Raw genomic sequence first — 21,275 nt, 5'->3', positions numbered from 1 at the left:
CAGGCAGGAGGTCCAGGAGCTTACATTGACGGCCACAACGTCGTTCTCGTAGGCCTCTCGCAACTTCTTCATGATCTCCACTTCTGCGTTTGAACACGCCTCCGTGCTGCCCTTCACCGTGATGGTCCGCTCAGGGTTATAAATGGTTAAATCCTGCAAACTAGCTCACATACAGACAAAACCAGAGACGCCGTTATACTTTCTTCAAGTCAAATTACAGGAAAACTGTCAAATTAGAGAAGAGGCTTCCTCCCCTGAGGTAGTGTGGGCACCTCCTAGGTTACAAGCTGTCTCCCTAACCAACACCACTGTCCACACATGAAGGGGAACGTGTGCAGGAGGACACAACTGCTTTCTGTTCTGGTTCCAGGGACAAGTGTGTTGGACTGCGTGAGACCCAGCCCTGCCCCTGGAGGTTCAGTGTCCACCAGGACTTACGGAGAGATTGTGATCTTCGTTCCGGTGTCTTGCTCAATTTTCTTGAGGTTTCGGCCCTCCTTGCCAATCAACCTCCCAACCAGACTGTTGTGTGCTAGGATTTTCAAGGGAATCTCTTCTGCTCTAAAATGAATTAAAAAATAAAAACTTAGTTTACTGAGTCAGACAAAGGTCTGCCAAGCCTGGAAACCTATTGTCTCCAGCAATGGGCATTAGTAAGTGCAGCAGAAGGAGCAGAAGAGCAAGGCAGGCCTATTTCCCACCATTATATCTCCTCAGCTTCTGGCGAAATGAAGATCATGGACCTCCTGAGCCTGCTGTCACACCTTATACTTGACGGGCACTAGTAGACTTTTGTTATGCATGTTTGCCTATGTGCTCTTTGGAGCTACCTGAGCTTCTGGCCTCTATGGCATTGACTATCACACCATGGAAATGTTCTTGTGGGAGAAAGCACTGACAGGGGTTTGGTCTGAGTCAAATAGGCGACCATTTCATCTGCATCCACGTGGTGGGTATCTATGTCCCTGTCCAGGCTCTGCAGGCAACGGTGCCTTTACAGATTCCTATGACCTCCCTCCCCAGTCAGCCCTTCTCCAGACTGGAGAGTCCAGAGTCAGTCTGGAGTCCTAAATACCACCAGCTGCTCATCAGCTGCCATTGTCTGTGTGATGATAAGCTTCCCACCCACAGATCATTTTACATCTATATCAACCCTGAATTTCCGTGTTATTTTATTGCCTAGTCACTCAATAACAAGTTGCAATTAAATCTAGTCAAAAAAAGGGTACAGAACTTACCTGAAAAAAAGCTCAAACCAAAAGAGAAGACTGTCTTCTAGCTCGACATTATTTACAGTAATTTTCCATTTTTCCTTTCCATTTTCCATTTGATTTAGTTTTCAATTTTATCTCCATTTAATTTTCCATTTTAAACAATGGATATTTTTGGTTTCAAATTTCTTTGTAAAACTGATACAAAATTTTCAAGTAACTTTAATCGCCCCTGTTACTCTATTGTGAAACTCTCTCCCACAGCAAGAACCTTCCTCCACTGCCAAAGAGGGAAGAGTAGATGAAAAGAAACACCAGTGCAGAAATGATTTTTAAGCAATGACTCTGTGTGGGGGAGGTAAACAGAAGATGGTTTCTTTATCATTGACTCTGGTATTCTATTCTGGGACTCTTCCAGTGGTAATCAGTGAACTCTCTAAACATGCAAATTAGCTGACTGAATTTCCATCCCTTCCACCAAACCTGCTGATTTTGCTAAGGCAGGTGTACTGGATTACTGGACTTACGATTTAGTTTCATCAGCCTCCTTCTGCATGATATCAAGGATCATGCGACATGCTTCAGAGCACCCTTCTGGTGTGGCATGAATGGTGATGGGCTTTTCAGCTGCACCAGCATTCTCTTTCCGATGGATGTCAACCCTACAGCAGAACAATCAGCAGAGAGGAGCCCCCTGAGACCAGACTGACATTGCAAGAAGGCTTTTGAGAGTTTATGAGCTCAACGCACTATTCAGAAAGGCTCATTTCAACATCTGCTCAGCTCAATCTTTGGGGTGAACCTGGGTCTTGACTGTCACCCTGTCTCATGTAAGCCCACGTAGTATTTTCTTTCAGTTGGTTTAAATCAGGTTTTGACTCAGATTTGGACTACAATTGCTTCTATGATCTGAGGTCTGCCTAGGAACTGAGGGATGTCAATCAAAATGAAACGATGCATCAAGACAGGGCAGAACAAATCCTCAGCTGGACAAGGCGCTGAGCAATCTGATCTAATTTTGATGCTAGTCCCGCTTGGAGCAGGAGACTGGACTAGAGACCTCCAGAGGTCCCTTCCAACCTCAATCTTTCTGTGAAAAATACCTGAGGCCGTACAGAGAACAGCTTCTGCCAGGACTGTTGCATTTTCTTCAGGAGAGAAAGGTAACTTACCAGTAGCCAGTGTTTTTCACGACATGGAGTCATACGTGCACGTTAACAACAGCACTTGTACTCACGCCCTTCCATGTGAGACCAGAAAGTTTTCCCTTGCGGTATCTGTAGAGACTGTGCTCTAGTTCCTCTGATCCTTCCCCTCAGCACATGGCAGAAAGGAGGAACATGCCTGCTTCCATTTCAGTTCCTCACTGCAGAACCGTACCTGGCAAAGGCCCTGAGAAAGAGGGAGAGAGGAAAGCAGGGTAGGAGACTCCCGTACGTGAACCACGCATTTTGAAGAACATGGGTTACTTGTAAGCAACCTTTCCTTCTTCTCCAAGTGTGTCCACACGTTCTTTCCACCAGAGGATGACTCTGCGCAGTCATCCTGCCGTCAGTAACCTGGCAGCGATCTCAGGGTCCTGTCAGCCAGCCGCTGGCGGCACTATCATAGAAGAGGCTGTGCGAGCCTGGATCTTCTGGGTACGCCGCAGTACTTGCTGCTTGGCTGCACAGCAAGTGCCTGGAATGGAAACGCTGTACAGTCACTCATCTCCAATATGATGCCCTGTGGCCAAGACCAGATGCTCCAACTTCCCACTTTTGTAAGAAAGAGATCCATGTGCGGACTGAGATTGGCACTGGTCATTGCCGGGCAGAGACTGCAAGACCAAAGGTTGTGGTCCAAAGAGTTCCCTCAATGGAATGTTTGGACACCACTGGGTCATGGTGGCTTTGTACAGACCTGTTCTTCCAGGAGCTCATGAACCAAAGTGTTGGACCATGGATACTTAATCAAAGGAAAGCAATGGGTAGAGAGGGAGCAGTTATGTGAACCTTCCCTAAGCTAAGAGAAAAGCCTGACTCCATCAACTTCAAAATGCACCCCAGTGTGATTAGAGCTAAGCACTGAAGCAGGGAAAAGGAGGGACAGAGTCTGATCCCTTTAGCAGATTACATCTGTCTAGCAGATCTTCTACACCTGTTAGCTAGAAGTACTTGGGCAGGAGAGCTCTGATTGTCCGAAGGGGTGCTGGAGGAATCTTGCACCCCTGAGAACCCGATCTTGTGAGGCATGTCTATGCCTCTGTCACTCCCCAAGAGAACAGGTGGATCTGACTTCCCTTAGGCTGTGTCTGCAATACACAGTGGCCAAGCTGTATGCTGTCACTTGCATGTGACATCCTCTAAGATATTCTGGGGACTCTGTGGAGCTCCAGCATGATGACATGAAGAATTTGTTCCTTCAGAGACACTGATCCTGGGCCAGCCAACTGGCCAAGGAAGCTCCTGGCAGACAGGGAGACATCCGTTGCAATTCCCTTTGCCATAGCAGGGGAGAAGGCAAATACATTATGATGCCCCAAAGAAGATGATGACAGGCTCATATGCCAGAGGGGTGCTGTGATATCACACTGGCTTGATGCTGACAGCTCTGTTAATCTCCTGGGGGTAGACTGAATGGGAAACTACAACAGCCCTGACAACCCCACTAACTGGACGGAGTCAGGCAACTTCTTGAATTCACAAGTAACTGAGCTTGGTGAAGATGGGAAGTGTTGTGAGGCAGGAACAGAAAGCATTGCACCATGGTGATCCTCTACCAATCTGACACTGACATATGAGGACAAAGCCATGCTAAGAGCACAGAGATATGCCTTTGCAACAAAGAGGAGCTGAGACCATCAGCATAGATGGACTGAATGGATGCACTGAAATGACAATTATTCTGGACAACCATAGGTGAAGGTCTTGCTRGCCTGCTGACTGCCGCCCCCACCCCAAACCTGAATGTGCGAATATGTGAGTTCAGTTTGCACAGTGGAGATAGGGTGCCAGGAAGCAGCTACTTTATTCAGGCACATCCCACCCCAAGCAGTGGGAGGGTGGAGGAGGACTCCAGACTTCCCAGCATGTCCTAGGACTACTGTTGCACAGCACCAGTCCAACAGGAGGATGAAGAAGGTGACCTTCAACCCCCATATACCCAGCGCCAGCTGGCCTGGGACCCTGGGACGCTACAGGAAGAAGAGACTGGGGCAGCAGACACTAGGATCAGAGGGACAGGGAAGGAGCAGGTTTGCCTGCAGTGCAGCAGGAAAAACCCCAAGGCACTTCAGGGTGGCCTGGGAATGCTTCAGAGACCAAGGGCCTTGAAGCGAAAGCCCTCTCCAGAGGACTGTACCACATGAGTACTAGGGCATCCCAGCCCCTTGGCTGCTTAATAAAGATGGTCCTCACTCTTCATTAAACTACAAAGGCAGCAATGATGCTGGAAGGTCTTCYGGACTGGGTTCTTGGCCTGGGCTCCTTCTCAGTCAAGAAAGAGGAAGGCTCAATCTGGGGAAAATTTTGCCCTCTGGACCTCAAAAAAGCATCTTTGTCCATTGCTGCATGTGGAAGCAGGGGTGAACCTTTTAGCTACATAATTGGAGGATTCTGGGACCCAGCACAGCTCTGGATAAGAGTGGGGACTGTGCAACAGGGGTTTCACTAGCTCCCTTGATCCCAGGTGTGCCAGGATCAGTGCCCCTGAGTACACACCTCAGGAGGGAGATCCCAGCAAAAGGTGCAGGGGACCTGAGCGCTGAGGCCTCCCTCAGGGTGCCCTGAGCAAGGACAGAGCTGTGGGTTGACACTCCAAACCAGGTTGCTGTTACAAAGTCAACACAAGAGTGCAATGTTGGTTGTGCCAGGGCCTTGCTGGAGGAAGAAGGTGCACTGGAGGCCAGAGCTGCCACTTTGGCTTGGCAGGAGGAGGCAGAGCGAGGCTGTCTCACTTCCCAGAAGAGGCTCTCCCGCGACTGCATGGGCCAGCGAATTCCCAGGTCTGACAAGGTTCACGCCTTGTCTGAGGCTGGGGCAGAGGTGGTGGCACGCTGTGGCATGTGGCCTGCTCTCAGGCAAGCCAAAACACAGGTCAGAATACGGAGCATGGCCTTCCTCCGTGGCACAAGGTCTTCAGGGCGGGCACTGGAAGCCAATACGCAAGGAGAGATGGCTCTGCAGGGGAAACTGTTCCAAGCAGCAGTGTTTCACCTCAAGCACATGGTTGGGAGAAACTGGCAGCAGGCGCATCCTACCTTTCACACCACGCATGGAGCAGGAGTCAGGGCATGCAAAGGAAAACTTTCCAGTCTCGGGTAGCAGGGCAAGGATACACCCACTGCTGAACATACGAGGGGACTCACCTGAAGAAGAAGGGTTTGAGGCTGACTCAGATTGACTAAAATTTGTCAGCACGTTGCAGCTGGGAGGGCAGCATGTGCCTTCACAGCTACTACGTGGCCACACTCTACGGCTAGACTGAGCTGTTGGTCTCATAAAAGAGCTCCTCTCCCTACAGTTCTGACTTCCTTTCTGTACAAACCTCTTTTTGCAATCTGTGCAAGCATTATGTCTGTTAAAACCAAACGATGTGGTTTAATTTGTTCTGTTGCAGACCATCACTTCTTGCTAATGGAGCCGCCCACAACCTCTACGACCTGTCAGGGAACGTTCGTGTCTATGTTGCTTCATGGACAAGGAGAGAAGGTTACACACAGAGAAAGGAATTGGCCTGTGGTCTTCTCCCAGCCTTTCTCTCTGCAAGGTACACTGAGACACAGGTTTTACCCTCTCCGGGCAGCTTCTCTTTCAACTTGACTGATTAGCAAAGTTTGAGTCCTGGGTTCAGTCAACGGACACAGACATGCAAATCTTCACATATTTCTCTTACCCAGACTGGAGATTAACTTTCGTACCTGAACAGTCAGGCTTTGGCATCAGTCTTTTACCTATTACTGGCAGAAGTGAGTACCAGCAAAGACATCATCCTCCTGAGCTATGCTGAGCTATATGCTACTTTGATTTGCACGCCACTAGGACATGTACATTGGAAACCATATTACAAAAATCATTAGTGGTCAGCATGTTTCAGAGACAGCTGATTACCAGCTGGGTCCGGAAGAAATTCGGCTCAAGTAGATACGCTATTATGATTTAAATAATTTCCTCTAAAAGCTTCTCTGAGAAATAGGACGCCCTGGTGGATGGTTCTGGTACGGGAGTCCTATGTCCTGTGGGATCATCGGTTTCAGGATGATGAACATGGGAAAAGACAGCTTTGGGTTAAACACAAACAAATCTGGGCAGGAACAAACCGTGCAAGAAAACCATGCAGAAAATCAGAAATGAAATCAATGTAAACATTAACAAGAGAAACATGGAAAACTTCAGCAAGACAGTCCTTTTTTTTTCAAAAATAAAAAATGTTAGATTGAGAAGAAGGCTTCAAACAGTTATGAAAAGCACATCCCTTTCAAGGCAATGTTCACACAGTGCCACATTTCCCCCTAGAATATCTCTAGCCCATATTGAGCGCTGGAGGATGAGCAAATCCCAAGGGCAAAGACCACATGGGCACCGGTCACTGCTTTTAGGATTCCCCTTATACATTTTATCCCAAATTTACCATTTTTTTCTAAAGCCTTGGCCCAAGCCACTCTCATAGAGTGAGAGCTACACGATTAAAGCAATAGTGGCCAAGAGAAGCAAGAAGATCTGTTTTGGGGGTGTTATCTGGGCTTGCTATACTCTGAAGCCCAGTGCAGGGCTGGTTTTTAAAGCATTGGGCCTCAGAAAGCTGCTTCTGGTGGTGGTTAGCGTGGCTCCCCCTTTAAGAGACTGGCTGCACTCAGACCTCACTGACCAGCAGCAACAATTTAGGAAACGGGGTCTGAAGCAAGACTCAGCGTTGCAAGCTGATAATAACAGGGCCAGGCGCATAGCTYGGGAGCACCCAACGCTGTTTCTCCCAGGGGCCAGGCGAAGGCACTGCCTGCCCCAGCAGGAGCAGGAGGCAACAGCTTGTTTCTGGATGCAGGCTGCAGGTTTAGCTGGCCTGGCCCACGTGCTGTTACCCCACACCTGGTGGGGGCAAAGCACTGCGTCTCCCTCACCCCCAGCACTCGCTACATTCCTCTGAAGGTTATAACCAGATAAAACAGCATTTGCCGACAGTCAAAAGCAAAGAAACATTCTTAGCACCCACAACAGCCTGCCCTGCCACTGACCCCTGTATGCCGTGTGCTAGGGACCTACACAGTCCTGTGGAAGGAAACAAAACCATTCGAGGTACTTACTTGGACTGGGTTTGCTTAGTAAGGTTCTTTATGGTCAAGCCCTCCTTTCCTATGATCGCACCAACAAACTGCGTAGGCACCAGCATCCGCAGTGGGAAATCGAGCTGTTTGGGCTGTGAGGAGCCCCCCGGGGAGGAGCCCTGCTCCCTGGAAGAGTGGCCCCCACGGCGGGATCGCTGAGGGGGCGGAGGGGAGCTCACCTCTTCATCCGGGATGTAGGAAATCTTGAAGGAATAGTTCTCAAACTGGTGGCCGCTGAGCTTCTCAATTGCTCTGAAAGGCAAGCAAAGGAAGGGAACGGTGAGGCTGAGGCTTCGGGAGTGTGTCTCTTCAGGAGGTGAATGCATCTCCAGCAGCCCTGAGCACTTGTTCTTGCAGAGACCCTGGCAGGACCACGGTCCCTCTCCCACCCTACTTCCTTCTCCCTTCCTTCTCCCTCCCTCTCCCATCCTACTCTGAAGGCGACTAAGAGAAGCCAGAATCCTTCAGCCATCACCGTGCTGAGGAAGACACCCCCAGCAAGGTGGGACAATGTTCCCTTCCTGGTTGGGCAAGCAGCCAGGCTGACACCAGGTCTGGGGGCACGGGGGGCCTCTTCCTCAGGCAAGGTGGGAGGCGAGCCCAGGAACACACCACTTCACACAGGTGAAGGAACGCAGCTCCCATCGGGGCTGGACACGAAGGAGGGTGAGTATCTCCAGAAAGGGCTGGACAGTCGCCAGAGACAGCAGAGCCCTATGCTGGCAGACCAAGACCAGGCAGAACGGGGAGAGGGACGGAGGATCTCCCATGCTGTGTCCACATGACCATCTTACAAATCTGCAAACAGGAGGCAACATCCAGAAATGAATTCAAGTGGCAGAGAGGGATGGTTAGGGACAGCCAGTGCATGCTCGAGTACGTGCCAGAGAAAGGCCTGTTCAAAGCTGCCCCGTAACTCTGGGAAAGGACTGGAGGGGGTTACCGCAGGCTCATCAAAACAGCCAGTGAGACCATGCCGGAGGCAAAGGGCCATGGAGCCAGTGGGAGGCCAGTACGTGGCTGTGCAAGTAGGGACACAACTGCAAGTGAGAGAGGTTCAGGCTCGCCAGAGCCAACTGGAGGAATGGACGCGCTCACCTCAGCTGGGCAAGAGCAGCCAGCAAAGCAACCAGGAGGGAGCAACCAGTGAGCGAGAGCCCATCCCACCTAGACTCTGTGGAACCTGCTATGGTTGCCCTCCCAGGGCACAGGATGAGCCAAAAGGGTGTGTTGAGGGTGAGTGCTGTCTCAGGTGGACTCCGGTGGCTTATGAGGGGAGCGAGAGCTGGGGCAGAGCAGTGCCAAGCAGTTTCTTTAGCAGGGATGCTGGTCAGAGCCGGGCCTGCCCCTCTGCACACCGGCAGAAACTAACACATGGTGTGGAAATGGTCTCGCAGGCTCTCTGCATACATGCAGCAAGGGACAGAAGACAGAGGTTCTCTGAACAACAGCCAAAGCTCCAAAGAAAAGGATGCGGCATGTGGTGTCCTTTGTCATGAACACCAATTTCCTTTTTTAGCTCCAGTAAGGCTGGGGCTGAAGTACCTGGGCTATTCCGTTTGCCCCAAACTCCTTCTCAGCTGTGTGATACGGAGCTATGCTGCACTTGTAATTTGAGATTGTGATGACTTTTACAAGTGGGGATGGCTTGAGACATATTTATTTCCAATTCCTCTTTCTACTGCATTTCATTCTGGCTATTTATAGGCAGGCATATGAGCACGTTGCTGTAAGAAGCTCCTTGCCAGGCCTGTATTTCACATTTAACGAGTACTTCTGTTCCCCTTCTGAAATCTATGCAGTGCCTTGCAGTCAGATTTCTCTGATGAAGTCTTCCTTGTGATCTGTTTCTAAAACAACGCACTTTGAATACACATACCCATGAAACCAACCTATAGCCTTTCTTCCGTGCATCCAAACATCATTCAGTTGTGCGTCAAGCTGCAGAGCGCTGAGCCATAACCACGCAGGACTGACTTTGGTCCAGCTGGATGACACTGATCATGGTGTCTCCATTAATCCTGAAGTCTCTTACCCCAAAGTACCAAGCGGTGCTGTGTTAGTGAGAGCCCTCTTTGTCACACTTTTTTGCCAAACACCCCAAGACATTTCAGTTCATGATGCATTTATCTGTGGCCTGTGGTACCTTCCACTGCCCTGCTCACAACCACCCTTCTCAGGGCAGCTCAGAGTGGACTGTGCGCCCAGCGTGGTTGCTTTGCTCTGCCCAAGGAGGACTCTCTTCTTGCCTTGCTCTTAGGCTAGCCAAGTAACCACATCCAACTTCTTGGACCAGCAGATCATTCTTCCCATCTCTGTCCTCACTAGTCAGTCATGTGCTGAGCCAATTCAGATAGGAAATTGCTGGAATTTCCACCAGCAAACAGGGCCTTGAAGACACTCAGTCAGGCACCAGGCCAGACCTACCACGACACTAGGGAACAGTTTATTCTTGAAGTCTCCTATCTCAGGAATACAGAGAGGACCTAAGTTGTTCTTACTGGAATCACTCCTGAGTCACAGCATTATATATTTAACCTCTAAAAGATCCTTTAATTTATCTGGTTTTATGGTAGTGATCACACCTTTATTGCACCCAGCTGGCCTCTTTATCTGTTTTGTTTGGTGCACTTAAATTTTTACTTTAATCTCTGTACAAATGAAACTTTCAATGGTATATGAAACATTGGGGGGAAGCCACAATCTCTATATGTGACCTGGTTTAGATTCATTCCAGTCCATCATCACTTTTTTTTTGGAAAATGCATTTTGAATTCTCTCTGGCAAGACAAGTGGTAAATCCTTTGGCACATCTGTCTCTGCTGGCATTCTGCGCAGCTGCAACTCTCTGTCCCATGCTGCTGTGAAGCATCTGTTTTTACGTAGAAAAACCAGTGCTGCATCCTCTCTAAAATGGAACAAGACTCTCATTGCATTGGAAAATCGTGCTTTCTACACACATCAATTTACTATCAACTAAAACCTCAGCTACAACTGTTTTTCCATCATGATCAGTTTTTCTTATTTCAGTGCTCTGCAGGCATCTGTTAAATGGCAGGACACAGAATTGGCTCCAAACTTGTTAACATTTGCATTTGGGAACTAGCCTATCTATGGCTTTTTCTTGCATGAACTCAGTTTTGACTTGCCTCTTAGTTACATCAAAAATACCTTGGCCACTAATTATGAGATATGTTAATCACTTACCTGTGGCTAATTTAGTGCTGGTCTCTAACATAGCACTGAAGTCTTTACAAGTCTGTAACAAAGTGTTTTGCTTGAAATAGCCCTTACATTTCTGAATTAACTCCTAAATTGCCAGAATTCGTAATTTTTTCTGTTACCCTCCTTTGGATATGATGGATCTTGAGGGATGACTTTATACAACCACTAATCCATTGATCCACAGGCACGGCAGGTTCTTCCATTCTTTTAAAGTTTTTCTTGACAAGTGGCATTTCTTCAAGCCTCTTCTATAGTGTCTCTACACAACACACAAGCAATTTGCCCTCTGCTGATCTCCATCCTCTTCAGAGACTGGCCATTGACCACTCTCCTCCACCTCACATCTTTTAACCAGTTATTTATCCATCCAAAGACCTTCTATCTTCTCCATGGCAGGGGAACTTTTTGAAAGCCTTTTAGAAGTTTATTAACTGGTTTTCTTGTGCTTGTTATTTTCTTTAATGAGTATCCTTGTTTTAGGACATTCTCCTTTTTTACATTAAATATGACTGTCGTGGATGTATTGTATCATTCCTGTGAGAAAGTTAAGTCTATATATGTGGCAGTCATGGTTACCAAATGGCTCTTTCACTGGAATATTTTGAACCAGGCCTGCATGCTGCCCAAGGCCTAGGCAAGGGACGCTTGTCTTTTTCTTAGCTCCAGGAAGCAGGAGTTGACACTCTCTGAAAATTTTGGTCTCCAACTTGAATTTTCCCCAAATGACAAGGGGCACCTGGCCATATTCCACCGCTGTCACCCCTCAGACTGGGTGGCTAGACGTACCAGTGATGAATATAGTGCATTCCCAATTCACACCTAGAATTCCAACCTGTGAAGATGGCTCCTTGATGAACTGCTTATCTGACCTGACTCGCATTTTTCTAGAGCCGTTTGCTCCTTGAAGACAAGGCCACTGTGGAGAACATAGCCTGCGACCATGTAGAGGCTTTCAGGAAAGACAGGATCCAAAGGGCATTGCAAGTTAGAACAGATGAGAGCCGCTTGAAGGCAAGAGGAGAAGGCACAGAAGAAAAGGGGACAACCACAGGGCTAGCATGGAGAGACTGGGCTGATGGCCCCAGAGATGGACAAATGCTGCATGCACACAGACTGTGGGAGACTGTGAGAAACTCCATCTCCCAGAGAGGAGAGGAGGCAGGAGACTGGTCAGCACTGGGGGAAGAGTAGAAGGTGGAGATGACTGCTGGCCCCAAAACAGTGAGGATGCAGAACTCCAGCTAGCACCTGTCTTCAGGGAGAAAAGAATCACTCAGTGTAATTCTAAAAAAGTCACAGCATTGTAAAAGATCTGCTGAGCTGGGCTCCTGACAAAGAGAAGAACTGGGACCCAGACATCCTTCCTTGTTTGACAATTTACATCATTTTTTCTCGGCCAGGTACTGCCTGATCACCCACATCTTGATACAAAGGATCCTTAAGGATCAGCAGACCCCTGGAGTAGAACTCAGCTCCCCACCTCATTTTTAGGCTTGTTGATGGTGCAATCATCAGTACAAAGAGACAAGGAATACTGGGCTTTCAAAGTGAACAGAACCACAGCAGAAGTAGGACACAACACAGCTCAAGTTAAAACCAAAATATGTTTGCTGTATCTTAAGGAGAGCTACTATTAGAAAGTTCAGCATGATCCACTCAGATCTGAGCAAAGCACTTGCTGTTGCATCCCGCAAACCTACTCCCACATCAATTAAAAACCACCTTGGACACAAGCACAAGCAGTCTGATGGCTCCAGAAGGGGACAGACAGACGGCCCTTGAGATGCTTGAAGATTACACTATAAGATCTTAGAAACAAGCCCATGAGGCCTACAGAGAAGAAAAAAAATAACAAAGAATGGTGCAGTTCGGAAAAATGGCTAGCGGAAAATACCTAAACTTCACTGGGAAAGGGAAAAGTTAGGGCGGTTGTCAGCAAATTTGTCCTGTCTGGAAGGTCTGTAGCAGATGGAGTTGCCGACAGGGCTGGTCAGGGCCCGGATCATCTAGGGTCTACTCTCCCTCAACACTGAAGGGCTGCAACCTTCTATGGAGAATACCATAGCATCACAGACAACATCTGTCCTCGTTATACGGAGACAAACCAGCCCTTGACAGTTCTGTGGAGCATGAGACAAAGTGGCTGCCACCTGATTTGGCAAACTTGTAAACATTCCCAAGGGGAAGAGAGAAAGAGAGAGAGAGAAAAGGTAAAACAAAACTAAAGCCACTTACACTTTTGCTTCTTCTTTAGTTGCATACGTTACGTTGACAACTGCTGTTTCTGTGTCTGTGTTGACTGAGGGAAAAGCAACACAGGGTGCGTTAGCTCATGTAAGAAGACGGCCTTCATCTCCATTGCTGGCCCCCGCTTGGTACGTCAGCAAATTGCAAACACAAGAGTTGAGAGTTGGAGCATAATTCTCTCATACTGGATGGCCCTGCCCACTGTGTAGGGGGTGAACTTGTGCATGCAGCTTGTCTGGATGGCCAGGGTGATTACCCCCCACCGATAACTGTGGCCTGGGCAGCAACAGACATCGTTAAACAAAACAATGAATCAGACCCGTTTCATTTGCAAATTCCTCAGAAGTTTTTTAACTCAAGCTGAGATCCATGGGTGAGTAAAGCATGAGTGTCTTAAAGTTGCTACGCTCCACTCTGCTGGACTCCCACTTGTCTGGTGCCTCTCTGCTCTGCTCAGCCAACTGCAGTCCCTCTCTACGGACTGAAAAAGCAGCTGTGCTCTGGGGGAGAAGAGCTGATCTCAGGTGTTGGGGGGCACAGTTGGGCATAGCTAAAATGCACATGGGACCCATTTCTGCTAAGGTCAACTTAAATCATCATGCCTACCTGGGAATAATTTGGAGCCACATATCTCTCCTTAGACACTTGTATGCGTGAGGCAGCACAGTTTTACTTTCCCCATTGCCTGTGTGCTAGTCTGGTCCCGAAACAATTTACTAGGCAAGCCTGTGAGCCTGGGCTGGGGCCTCCAAGATGCACCATACACAGAGTGAGGAGGGATCCCAGACAGTGCTGCTGTATTTTTTCCCCGAGAACAAGGATGTAGCTGGACAAGCAAAGGAGATGCCCTTTGCCGGTTTAAGATGGAGATCCTGGCAACTCAAGGTCCTTTAGTCTGAGCTGCAAGCAGATGACTGCTTAGGTCTCTCTCTACAGCTTCTCTGGAAAAGTCATGTTCCTAACAGTCTGTGGCCTGTGGTTGGACACTGGGTTCAGCTGGTGCTGGCTGTCCTACCCAGCCAAGCCAAAGCAGGACTGGGCAGCAACATTTTTCCTTCATGTCCTGTGCTGTTAGGGTTTCCCCTGCTTTTCCACTCCCCTCTGTGCAACAGGACTGATCCACAGGAGATAAATCAATACTGGGAAGCCTCGCTTTACTGACCAGCCCAGCCTTGGCTGCATTTCATAGCTCCAGTGGGGAGAATTGCACTGTGGCCAGACAGGAACTAGAGGAAAGGCACTGCAGGCTCAGGGTGTCATTTCTGAACAGCAAGAGTATCCCCTGAGAGCAGGCTCTAGAGCGCAGACTGTGGAGAACAGACTCTGCTCCTGACGCTGCCATCACCATCCCCTGTGGAGAAAGGTGGCTCTGCTGACAGCAGAGGCCTTTTGGACTGAGGGAAGCAGTGTTGTTCATAAAAAGGACAGTTTACACACAGATGCCATCTAAAGCTACCTGGGCTTTAGGCATCCAGCTGACCAAGGGGAGTTTGACATGTTCAGCTGGAGCATCTGGTCCTGAAGGGCTGGAGGAGACACCAGCAGGTTTGAGGTGGCTTCTTTGAGGTGCACACTATGTCTTGGAGCCTTTTGGCACACATTTTTTTTCTGAGCATCTTCCTGGTGTGGGGCTGGAAATTGCTTCCAGTGTCTCACTCCTGTCTTAAAACTGACTGCTGAGTCCTGTGGGGCTCAGCGAGAGCATTTCATGTCTGGCAGGGCCAGGAAACATCTTTTCAAAAATGCACTCAAAATATTCTGCATGTGACTGCCCTGAAAAAGATCCAGCAGCAAAAACACATTCTTCCACGTGCAGACCGTGGCCTTGCTAACTCTGACACCCCAGAACTAGCTCGGGATGTGCATACAGGTGCTGGTGTGGAGGTCTCACTAGGGATCTGCAACTGTCCCAGGCTGGTTCCAGCATCCAGGATTTGTCTACGAAGGCTACGGTATTTGTCTACAAGGCTGCAAGGCCAGGCCTTGCCAGCCTTACCAGGGGTGAGGGGTGAGAGCCAAAAGAAGGCGTGTCACAGCTGGACATAACTGGCACTGCTGCTCTGAGTGAGCTGATATGATGGCAGGGGCAGGTCCCAAACAATAACATGCATTTCATTTTCATGAGAGGATTAATGCCAAGTGCTGTGAGCAGAAAAACAAACTGTTGCACAGTCCCAGACTGGCCCTGTGCCTGTGCAATATGAGCAGCCACATGCCTGACGGTTCAGGGACACGTGGGATCGGCTCTGGGCACCTCCTGGTGTTCTGTGCAGGCAGCCCTGTGCTTCCTGATGTGCTCTGGCAAAACCCCCTTCCCATGCCCTGCTCAAACAGCATGTGGCCAGTTCGTGTCATCGCAAACCGCATGTCCTTCACAGAGACAAGGGCACATGCCTGGCAACCAGGAGAAGCCAACCCAGCAGAAGCATTGGAGGCTGGAGGATTCATGGCCCAAGTCATCTTGCCACCAGACAGAAGGTCCTGCCTCTGCCCTGTGCTGCCAGCAGAGGTTGGGAACATGTGTCAGCAGGATCTAACCCAGTTCCAAATTACTGGCCAAAGCAGATTTCACACTATTAGGTCCTGAAAAGAGTGTTTCTTTCTCCTGCAGAGGGGAGGCAGAACTGGGGAGAGGTGCTGGGATTTTTGCACAGATGAGGACCCATGCTAGACTGTCTTACCTTGTTCTACATTGTCCACAGTCCCATACTGAGCTAATAGGCCATCCAGCACCTGGCAGAGAAAGCAGCAAACAACGCAGGTGAAGCAGGCAGGAGAGGCTGCTGGGCAGGCAGGCACTCTCCTGCTGTCCTCAGCCAACCTTGGCAAGGAGGGGACAGGGGAGAGCCAAGCTCAAACCCCACTTCACCTATGATGAAGAACTCACCTGCAGTAGGCAATGGGCTCCCTAGCCTGTTTCTGCTGGATTTCAATACCCAGCTGTTGTGACAGATGTATTAAAGGCACTTTGAGACTTATTAGAGAAAGTACTGCCCCCCCCAATGCACGATCAGGCAGCAAGCCCAGTTTCTGCAAAGGGCACTGAAAACACATGGGATTTGCGTTCTTAGTGGTCAGACTATTTTCAGAGTTGGCAAAGAAGCATCCTAAGAAAGAGATTACTTTCTTAGCACAAACAGGACTGGCACCAAAGGAACTACAGAGCTGAGTCTCTCTGCTCATCTTCCTAATAGCAGGCATCAGAACTGGAAATCACTCTCAAGGCAACACAGCCACCATCTCTAAGGCTGAGCAAATACACTCATCTTGAAGAGCACTTGATGCTCCTTCTCCCCCAAATCGGGGCATATCCGATCCACCCCAGATGGGCCAATGATCAGGAACCCAGACTTGGACACAAGACACACTCCCAGCATTGCACAAGAGTGCCCTGCAGCTGGTATTTACTGGTCTGACCTCTCGGCTGTGTTGTTATCAGGAGGACTTACCTATTCTGTGATTCTCACTTCAGTCTGGTTCACAGCTCATGCATTATGGCAGCTGATCTCCTCCCTGTCTTGCTCATCTCATAGCCTCACAGTGATGAAAGCCGTAGCCGAGCATCAGAGCAAATGCCCTGCAATTTCCTCAAAGCCGGCCACTTGTGCAGGTGAGCAGAGAGACATCAGCAGACACTCAGAGGCACTCACAGCCGTGTTCGAGACAGCACTGTCTCAAGCCTTTCAGAGCCTTTGCCCACCTGCTTAAATCAACCTGCCTCTGTTATCTCAAAGACCCTCTATTGCTCAGAGCAGCCCTGGGACCCTGGGAGCCACAACCAGGCAGGAGACTTCTCCTTTGCACCACAGTTTACTCTCTGCCTCCCGCCCTGGGCTGCTGGGAAGCTAAAAGGGGAGCACGTGCCAATCACACACTCTCGGCAGCTCAGCTACCACTGCTCAGGTAAGAACAGAGGAGGAGGAAATAAATGGAGGTGCTTTTAAAATCGCCTTGCCCCTGGAGGGGAAACAGAAGGGAAGCACAGTGCTTCTTACCTCCCACTGCAGGTGGGGGGGAATATTCCGGATCTGGATCTTCCTGCTCCTGCAAAGACAAAGCCCCAGGTTACGATTTGAAGGAATGCACATGCCGCACATTGCAACAGGAGGGCAGCAATTCCCAAAGGCTTTCTGGAAACCACATGCCAGCTGGTGAGAGCTTGCAAAAACACCYGGCTTCCCAGACCCACAGAGAGCCCAGGGCTGAGCGAAAGCGACCTTCTTTGAAGGAGTTCCGAGACCCAGGGAAAGCCATTTCACTTAGCTCTCAACCGGCCACTTTCCACTGGGGCTGAACCTGTCTCAGGAGAAATCCCTTCCCATCAGGGCTGCTGTTCTGTGTTTCCTAGGAAACCTCTCAAAATGAAAACCTCCAGATTCACAGCACACAGTCGCACAGGTACAGCCAGGATCACAGGGTCCCTGCACACATGTGCATAGCCAATCATGCTGCCCCCCAGTCCGGGTCTGGTTGCAAGGGCCTGCACTTAGCTCACAAACCAGGAGAGCCTTGCATATCCTGGGTTGGTGGAGGACACAGTGCCCAGACACCTGAGTCCCATCGCTCAGCGGCCCTGCTTTCCACCCCATCTCTGAGATCAACGGCAACCAGGCTATGAGCACATGCTCCCCTGCAAAGGGGTCTTGGGCCCACTCTTATTCAGGGGAGGCAGCTATGTTTTACAGACCCCAAAGGTGTGCATTGCTGCTGTTCAGTTCCTTGCAAGACCTGGCTGCTTTCAGTGGGGAAACGTACAGCCAGCCCCTAAATCCACTTCTCTGAGGCCTGCCCTTGAATGTGGTGGCTACCATACCCAACTTGGCCATGGTGCGGCCTCAGGGCACGGGAGCGCAGCAAGCATTGCAAAGGCTTCCTAAGAGGGAATGGCCACCAAATGACTCCTCAGCATCGCTGCAGGAAAAGATGGGTGGGCACTAGTGACTTCTGGGAGAGCCGAGACCATGGAGAATCCAGTCAAGCCATCAATGCCTTCACTGTCCCACTATGTGATCTAGAAATCAGATGCAGAGGTGTTCCCCAACTGGGAGGCTCCAAGGCTGTTTGGAGACAGGGTGCAGACCGCTACTCCATGGCTGGCTTCCAGCGCACACAGTGAGGGGGTAGATCTGTACAGCAGATCACTACAGGCTGCTCTCCAGGGGAGCCTTTGGCACACAATGGGATTTGGGGTTTCTGAGCACCAAAGAGGTACCTTTACGCGTGGGAAGACTTGAGATCCAGCACCTAGATCTGCATTCCTAATCCTGCTTGTAATTAGCTCCAGCTAAACTGTCCTATATTCTCATCTGGTCCAGCCCTAATACTCTCATCTTTGGATATCCCAGCACTCACGTAATGGTGTCTGCTGGCTTCATGGTGCACCGGTACCTGGGCTGGTGCAGTCAACGGAGCATTATCTTTTCCTTTTTTGCTGCTGTTTTCTGACAAGATCAGCTCATGAAGTTGACTTACTCTGCAGCTGCATGACCACTAAATCTGATGCAAGAAGCAGTGGCAGCAGTGGCAGCTGCAAAGGTCAGAGGGGGACTATGTCTCTCAACGGCAGAGATTAGTTTTCATGCCAAACCACTTCCTCACACACACACACATGCCTGGTTTTTGAGCATGGATCAGCAGCTGGAGGCATCACTGTTTTTGCAAAGGTTTGTCCTTCCTTCTGGAGTTCCTTGTGCCAGACTCAATAATGCAGCAGAAAGGAAGATGAGTTCAAGGAGGAATTAATATCAGCTATAGAAAGAGCAAATCTGCTATGTGCAAAGACAATCCTGCAGCTGCCCATGGGGCTGAAGGGAACAGCCAGTTCTCCTTCCTGCAGGCGCAGAAGCTAACTAGTGAATTAAAGACTGTAGGAAAAGGTAGACTGTACCTGAAGGAAAGAGGAGCTTTCTTTGGCCCACTTATTGCCAGCCCCTAACAGCAAATCAGCCAGGAATTTAGCTGAGAATAAAAAGGGAGGCAAAGCTTGAAATAACGAAAAAAATGATAGCAACAACAGTTTCAATATCTGTTGAGAAAAAACAAACAGCATATGAATCACAGTCCCGCAGCAGTGCTGGTGGAGGGGCCTCTGGGGGCTCCCGGCCAGCCGCTCGTGCAGAGCAGGACTGTCCCCAGCGCCAGCTCAGGGCAACCCTGCCTTTGCTGGGACTTTGTGAATCCCAAAAAGCCGCAGCGAGGGAGATCACCCTCTCTGGTGACCTGTCCCGGGGCTGCGCCACCCTCCTGGGGAAGGAGCTGCTTCTCACACCCAGCCTGAGCCTCCCAAGCCCCAACCTTTTGCCTCCACTTTGCCAGTCAAAGTGGCCCAGGAGCCCCTTCTCATGAGTACCCTGTGCTCCTGACCCAGGCCCATCTTGGCAGACCTCTGCAGCCCATCTCCAATTTCTCCAGCTCCTTCCTGCAGCTGGGGCCCAAAACTGGACATGGGATCCAGGGGTGGCATCCCCAGTGCTGAGTACAGGGGATAACAGCTCCCCTCAAACTGCCAGCCCTGCTCCTGACCCAACGCAATGTTGGGCTTGCCCTGCCCCAATGGGGAGCGCGGTACTGGCTTGTATTGAACCAGCCCCTGGGGGTGCGGAGGATTGCCAGCAACCCCAGCTTACTGCCAGCACTTAAGGGGCTTTGAGCCAAATCTTTTAAGATTTGCAGGATGAACCTTGGGCCATCAGTGGTAGCAGCAGAGTTGTGACTAGCTCATCCTCACCGAAACTCTTTGCCCTGGCTGCCTGAACCGTCCCAGGGCCAACTGCTCATTTCCTAAAGCTCGGGCACCTCCTGTGGCACACTGCCCTTGGCTGTTGGGTCCGGTACGGAGTCCAGCTGTTTTCAGAGTTCAGACTGAAACAATGGAAAGTGAGGACTGATGACAGATGGCTAGTGACAGAGTCGTTACTAACCAGCCCCCTGGGAGAGAGTTGCTGGCTGCATTGCAAGGGTAGGGCAACACTCTGTCTCAAAGAGTCCTGGTGACAGGCGACGTGATGACACCAGGAACCCTGCTCTGCGAGACGTTACCGCCGAGCACCCATCGAAGGCAGGGAAGCTGGAAGAGCCTGTGTTTGTAGGGGCAGGTGAACCAGCAGCTCATGCAGGACCGTTCTCAAGAGTGGAGTGTCTAAACATCTCCATTTCTGCAAGAAATCACCAATTTAGCCTCCCTTCCATACTGCCAGCCATTAGCAAGCCACGAGCAACACACGCTCTGAAAAAATGTTTGAGAGTCACTATGGCCTGCGCACAGACCTGTGCTTGCTGCTGTTGTGACTTCTGGGAGCTCTGCTGTCCTGCAGACTACAGCCAGCATCCCTGAGAGCCACAGTGGGTGCTCTTAAGAAAACCATATAGCTGTATTTCATCACTGGTCAACTGTCTTTAATGGTTGGAAAATGAGACTGTTGAAAATGTAGCATATAAAAGAAATCCACGTCTTGCCCCCCTTCACAAAATAAAGAAACAATAAAACCAACTGCATGAGCTGGAAACCACTCAGTGGCTGATTCTTTGGAAAGGGTCCAAATAATGCTGCAGCACAACCAAGGGACACTTGCATGTTCTGCAGGTTGGCAGACAAAAGGAGAAACACATTTCTGGTTTCAAATGTTTCATTAAATCTTGTTGGGAATTAACCCTGCTCAGAGTTGGTTGTGCCAGGAAAACTGTTTTGCAGGCTTGTTCTGAGGCGTGAGAAACTACCTTTGCACACACCTATTTGTGAAAGGGGCCTGGTGAGAGCGCAGCTAACAGAGGCAGCGAACAGACGCAGCAGTTTGCGCAGCAGTTCACGCAGAAGGGCGCACGAAGGTACCTTCATTTCTGTTCCCTGTGGCGTACACCTCCTCAAGTATGGTTGTGACACGCCGCACAGCGCGTTCCCCAGTGGCTGTTGGAGCTGCTGTGTCAGAGGCTGGGACCCAGACCGACCCTCTGATAGCAGATGCAGCCCTACAGGTCTCAGGCTGCAGGGAGTGCTTGGGGCCTCTCCGGGAGGCCTGGGCTGGCAGTCAGCTCTCCTGCAGGAGGTGTGCTGCTGTTGACGAGTTGTGTCGTCGGGTAAGGGAGTTACGGGAGGAGGTCAGTAGGCTGCGCAGCATCCGAGAAGCTGAGCAAGAGATAGACAGGGTATTCTCGGAGACTGTGCAGCTTCGGGAGTCCCAACCCCCCACAGCAGTGGAGTTGCCGGAGGGCTCTGTGCCGTGTGAAACGGTACATCATAACATCATAGAAGAAGGCTGGAAACTGGTCACTGCTCGTGGGAGGAGAAAGGCTCC

The 21,275-nt window shown here is 50.0% G+C and overlaps 1 protein-coding gene across 3 annotated transcripts in view; it reads right to left on the bottom strand.

Annotated features, from left to right (window-relative positions):
* IGF2BP2 (insulin like growth factor 2 mRNA binding protein 2) overlaps positions 1-21,275 on the bottom strand; it is a 40,914-nt gene that overhangs the window by 13,153 nt on the left and 6,486 nt on the right. For 2 of the 3 annotated variants that reach the window (XM_026073185.1, XM_026073179.1), the window contains exons 2-8: positions 16,980-17,028; positions 15,666-15,717; positions 12,973-13,036; positions 7,492-7,764; positions 1,739-1,873; positions 439-561; positions 25-160 (exon numbers count right to left, since the gene is read on the bottom strand). In XM_026073185.1, the coding sequence (XP_025928970.1) occupies positions 25-160; positions 439-561; positions 1,739-1,873; positions 7,492-7,764; positions 12,973-13,036; positions 15,666-15,717; positions 16,980-17,028 (832 nt within the window). The remainder of the gene's footprint in view (positions 1-24; positions 161-438; positions 562-1,738; positions 1,874-7,491; positions 7,765-12,972; positions 13,037-15,665; positions 15,718-16,979; positions 17,029-21,275) is intronic. The other variant, XM_026073195.1, reaches the window with a different exon arrangement.

Source organism: Apteryx rowi, unplaced genomic scaffold, assembly GCF_003343035.1.
Source record: "Apteryx rowi isolate R43461 unplaced genomic scaffold, aptRow1 scaffold_1096, whole genome shotgun sequence".
Taxonomy (NCBI): domain Eukaryota; kingdom Metazoa; phylum Chordata; class Aves; order Apterygiformes; family Apterygidae; genus Apteryx; species Apteryx rowi.
This window is presented reverse-complemented; position numbering and strand designations above follow the sequence as displayed.